At 44.1% G+C, this 5,865-nt stretch overlaps 1 protein-coding gene across 1 annotated transcript; it reads left to right on the top strand.

Moving 5' to 3' along the window:
- The first annotated feature begins 2,049 nt into the window (after window positions 1–2,049).
- LOC145095925 (uncharacterized) lies at window positions 2,050–4,324 on the top strand. The gene is made up of 3 exons (XM_079033733.1): window positions 2,050–2,116; window positions 2,186–2,356; window positions 4,068–4,324. The coding sequence occupies exons 1-3, from the start codon at window positions 2,050–2,052 to the stop codon at window positions 4,322–4,324; spliced, it is 495 nt and encodes a 164-aa protein (XP_078889859.1).
- Window positions 4,325–5,865: the final 1,541 nt, after the last annotated feature.

Here is a 5,865-nt window from a genome sequence, read left to right on the forward strand (position 1 = left end):
CACGAAATTTAAAGAGGAAGGGTGATATTTTATTGGAGTTCTAGAGAGAATTGTTGGTGTAGTTGTAATGGAAAGAAAATGAGAGTGATGGTGAGATACTCTCGACCGAAAATAAAAAGACAGAAGAGAGAGGATTAATAGGGTAATACATGTAGGTTTAGTCCTAGAGATATGGGGGTTATTTGCCTGGAATACCATTGAATAATAATGAGGTGTCAAGTTATTTAGATAATTTCATTTTCTCTTTTTTTATATATAAGCCAAGAATGGAGAGGGAATGGAACGAAATTTCGATGTTGGGCTCATATTAAATATTTACCGAATTTAAGAGGTCCAATAAGGAAGTTTTCGGCCCCTTGGGCCCAGATTGGTGTTCATGGCCCAATATGATAAAAGGAATGGGTTTTCGACCTATTATAATCAAAGGAGATGGTTTTGGCCCAATAAGGCCCATGATGAGTCTTATTGCTCAAAATAAATTACTTAGAGAATGTGGGTCCAATTATGAGGATGTGTAGCCCAAAAGAATCAAGTTGTGATTTTATTCGACCATTAGGCCCAATAAATGATTCATGGCCCAATAATATGTTTGAACCAGGAAGTTAGGGTTACAACCCAAAGTTGAGTGAATATAGCGCATTGAATTATGCTTAGGGATTCACGAGTGAGTTTTGATTCGAATATTTGTTTTTGAATGAGTAATATGTATAACATCAAACTTGGAGTTACAAGATACAATAAGAATTGATGACATCGGAACAGAATTTCCTAGCCCAAAATGCCAGTTGTGACATAGAGGATCCGTACTCGATTCAAGTAGGGTTGCGATGAAGCCAAAGAGCTTGTGGAGTTATGATTCCCCGATGTATATATATTTGATGCACATTCTGATGTTTTGTCTAGTTTATTTTAAGTATGGTGATATTTCGAGGCAGACCTGTCGGCAGTTCTTATGCCGATGAGGGTTCGGGCTCAGGTTCTGGAGTCGGGCCGCTTGATGACTAGACGAGGGAGTTCATCTTATCTGACATTATGTGTATTATCCTCGAGCAGACTTCGGTGACCTGTGGCATGGTCAAGGAGGGTATCCTTGAGATTCCTGATGAACGGTTGAGCGCCTTTCGCGCAGAGATGGTGGCTTTGGTTAGGACGCGTTCTTTGACCTTCAGGGAGTTTGGGGCATGTAGAGCTTTGGATGATCACGGGGTGAGGGATGCGATTGCGACCAGGAGTTGGTTAGCAGATGTTGCTAATGATTTCCATACCAGTTGTTGTTCCGAGGAGGACAATGTCAAACTAGCTTCCTGCCTTCTGAAGGACAGGCGCGGGATTGGTAGGAGGAGGTAAGACGGGTGGTGGGTAATGATGTTGTTGATGTGATGACTTGGGATGATTTCTTGACTTGGTTCTGATCTGAATTTGCACCGGTGATTGAGGTGCAACAGTTGGCGCGACAGTTTCAGAATCTCTGCCAGACTACTGAGATGGTGGCTGAGATCACCGTTGTGTTTAAGGAAAGGGTGCTTTTGGTTCCGCAGTATGTGGCGGATGAGGAAATAAAGAAGGACCGGTACCATGACATGTTGACGAGTGACATTTGGAAGATTGAGAGCCGATCCAGCTGCAAGACGCTGGAAGACATGATAGTGAGGGCTAGATAGAGAGATTGATTTGGATATGGAAAGGAAGAGGAAGTCAGATGAGGTTCAAGTATCAGGAGGTTCTGGCAAGAGTCCCACAGTTGTAGATATGATGGGGGAGGGCTAGCAGGGCCCAGACCGCTGCAGAAAGTATGGAAGGTCGCATGAGGGGACGTGTAGGGTGGGTGGTTTTTGCTACTTCAAGTGCGGCCAGACTGGTCATATCAGTACAGATTATACTGATATCACCACCATCACCCAAGTATCTGATCCGATTTTCTTTCAATGCAATCAGAGGGGCCACTATAAGGCCTATTTTCTGGATTTGGTTGCAGCAAGACCGGTATCAGCACCCGCTCTTGCGGCTCTTCGGATTACTGACACCCTCTAGGGCCGGGTAGACGCAGCTATGGTGAAGAGTAGGGGTTTCCAGTTAACCGTCGAGGAGGCGCGTGCAGCTCCCGATGTGGTGACGGGTATGTATCTTCTCCTTATCTCTTTATTTATATTGAATTGTTTGATTATATTTGTGAGCTTTATTTTAGGATTGTTCGTTGTGAATGGTATTTCTGCATTCGTATTATTTAATTCGGGGGCTACCCGATCGTTTGTATCGCTTGCGCTTAGAAATAGATTTGTTGGGGTTCCAGGGGAGCTGGATTGTCCACTCGATATCGAGATTGTTGATGAGAGGTTTGTTCGGGTTGCAAGCAGCAGTTAGTTTGGGTTCGTGCCCCAAGTGGGGAGAGTTGGTGATTCATGGTGAGAGACTGCAGCATGGGCCGATTATGTGTGTAACGACGTGAATTTTCAAAACAAATTTTCATTTTTCAAATAGAAAATATCTCATAAAATAATCTCAAAACTCAAATGCATCAAATGTTATCTCAGTAAAACATATCTTAGAATCTCAAATACATAATACTCTATCAGTGTGTACAGATCATGTTGGCACCTTCGCGCGATCCTCGTTAGTACCTGAAACACATATCACATAACACAATAAGAATAAATGCTTTGTGAGTTCCCCAAAATACCACATACAACAAATTCGCCACTTGAGGCTACACTCTGTAGGACCCTCCGGTCCATGTGTCTCAGCGGGACCCTCCAGTCTCGTAGCTCGTTGGACCCTCTGGTTCGGTCTGGTTGAGCCTTCCGGCCTCATATATCGTTGGACCTTCCGGTTCGATCTAAATAACTCATAGCATAATATCACATAGACAAGATGCATAACTCAAGTAAGCACATAAGACCTTCCGGTCACACATAAATACAACTCCACGTAACATATAGTGGCAAGACTCACCTCGGGGAATCTCGGAAAGTCTCAAACTCGAAATACTGATCTAGCCTCCGCCTAATCACATAAAGTAATCCCTTCGTATAATCTCTCACAAGGGGAAAAGACCATTTTACCACTCCAATGGTCCAAATGTCCAATTCTTGACCAAACCCTAAAAGTCAACGAAATTCAACAGAGGTCAGTACGCGGGGTGTACCAACTCTGTATGTGGGGCATACTCTGTGGTCATCCAGAATCGGGGAACTCGACCCCCTACGCGGTGCGTACTGGGATTATGCCAAGCATAAGTCCCAGTTTCATACTTTCATGATTCTTGGTCTGACTTGATTAAGATACAAGCTCATATTCCAGTTCTAGTCCCTCTAATGCCTCTTAACCCATAAAGTCGAACCCTATAAGCCTTTGCATGGCTGTAAAGGTCACCAATCACTCCAAACTCTTACCCTCTCTCCTCATTAAGACTTTAACTCATGCATGACTCAATACTAATGATCAAGATTGGATTTTTATGGATCTACAATACATTTTATACTGAAATGGGGCAGATCAAGGCTTATAGAGACCAATTACTCATAAAGTCTCCATCTTGGGACAAAACCCTAAAAATTGGTCCATAATGCACAAATCCAAAATGATGAAGAAAGCTTTGAAATTTTTACCTCCAAGTGGTGCCCCAACCTCTATAAAGCTCAGATCCAAAGCTTGCACTCCAAGTCTAGCTTCCACAATGGCCCTCTCTTCTTCTTCACAAGCACACAATGATACTTTTAAGCTCAAACACTCACACAAGATTAGAATGAAGGTTTGGCTCTCTTAGGGTCTCACTCTCTGCAAAATGGTAGATGGGATGGGGCTATATTATTCCTTTTATAGTGCTCATGTTTCCTTTATGGTTTTGAATCTGGGCCCATTACACCCAGTGTAAGCTAAGCTATGCCCAGCGTACCTGGGTAGAGTCTGCGTCAAAGGCACGCCCATGGGAACGTGCATCGTACTCTTCAGTACGCCTAGCATACCCACTCGTCACCAATTTCTATTTTGGGCTAATTTTGACAACTTGGAAAAGAAGAAGGATTAAAGAGATATACCTAAATTTTAGGATGTTACAATGTGTTCTATAGGGAGGGACAGACGTTATCTTCAACTGGGTTGCTCGGGTTATGTCGCCTATGTCATGGATACACGGGATAAGGGTAACACGACCATGGATGATGTGTCGATTTTGTGGGATTACCCAGATGTATTCCTGGAGGATTTCCATGGGGTGCCTCCGGAGAGGCATGTTGAGTTCTATATTGATATGGTTCCAGGTGTGATTCCAATAGCCAAAACAACGTATCGGTTGGCTCCTCCTAAGATGCAGGAGTTGTATACATAGTTGTATGAGATGTTAGATAAGGGATTTATTCGACCGATCAGGTCTCCATATGGAGCACCGATTTTGTTTGTGAAGAAGAAGGATGGGTCTTATCGCATGTATATAGATTACCAGGAGCTGAACAAGGTAACGGTGAAGAACCGTTATCCACTCCTAAGGATTGATGATCCTTTCGACCGGCTTCGGGGTGCATCTTGGTTTTCCAAGATTGATTTGCGATCGGGTTATCATCAGATGCGGATTAGGGATGAGGATGTGCAGAAGACAGCTTTCTGGACTCGATATGGTCATTATGAGTTCATGGTGATGCCTTTTAGGCTCACTAATGCTCCATTTGTGTTCATGGATCTCATGAACCGCATGTGCAGACCGATGTTGGATCGATCTGTGATAGTATTTCTTGATGATATCTTGATTTATTCCAAGACTTAGAAGCAGCATGAGGAGCACTTGAGGGAAGTGTTGGAGACATTGAGGAGGCAGAGACTTTTTGTAAAGTTCTCCAAGTGAGAGTACTGGTTACGCGAGGTGCAGTTTCTCGGACACCTTGTCAACCAGAAGGATATTTTGGTCGATCCGGCCAAGGTCGAGGTCATGATGCAGTAGGATATTTTGAGATCTCCATCTGAGAATCAGAGCTTTTTTGGGTTTGTTGGTTATTATCATAGATTCATCTAGGATTTGTCCAATATCGCTATTCCTTTGACCCGACTGACCAAGAAGTCGGTGACATTTCGTTGGGGACCTGTGTAGCAGGCAACTTTTGAGACTGTTAGACAGCGGTTGTGTGAGGTGACAATTCTAACCCGACTAAAGGGTGTTGATAATTTTGTGGTTTATTGTGATGCTTTGATCTCCGGTCTGGGGTCAGTGTTGATGTAGAGAGGTCGTGTGATCGCTTACGCTTTGAGGCAGCTGAAGCCTCATGAGGCGAATTATCTGACGCATGATTTGGAGTTGTGGGCCATGGTTTTCGCCCTTCTATGGGGTCCGTTGTACTATTTACATGGATCACAAGATCCTGAGGTACTTGATGGATCAGCCAAATCTTAATATGAGGCAGTATCGATGGTTGGATATGGTGAAGGATTACGATTGCGAGATCCTTTATCACCCAGGGAAGGACAATGTAGTGGCCGATGCTCTCGACCGCAAGGCAGTCGCGGCTTCGATCAGAAACACATGTTTGAGGATGACCATGATTACTCCATTTTTGGAGTGGATTCATGAGTCTCGGGTTGAGGCCATGAAGGCAGAGCACCAGAAGAGCGAGCGTATTGTGGGCCAGGTGGCTTCCTTCGATTATGATAGTTGTGGATTGTTGACTCTGCAAGGATGAGTTTAGGTTCCTTATTGGGGCGGTGTATGCCAGATTCTGATGGAGGAGACTCACAAGTCGAGGTTCTCTATTCATCCCAGGGAGACGAAGATGTATAGGGATCTCCATCCTAATTATTGGTGTCCCTGCATGAAGCAGAATGTGGCCTGGTACGTGGAGCGGTGCTTGACTTGTAGGAAAGTCAAGGCCAAGCATCAGCGAC

The sequence above is a fragment of the Lactuca serriola genome, chromosome 3, assembly GCF_051521515.1.
Source record: "Lactuca serriola cultivar US96UC23 chromosome 3, Lser_US96UC23_V15, whole genome shotgun sequence".
Taxonomy (NCBI): Eukaryota; Viridiplantae; Streptophyta; class Magnoliopsida; order Asterales; family Asteraceae; genus Lactuca; species Lactuca serriola.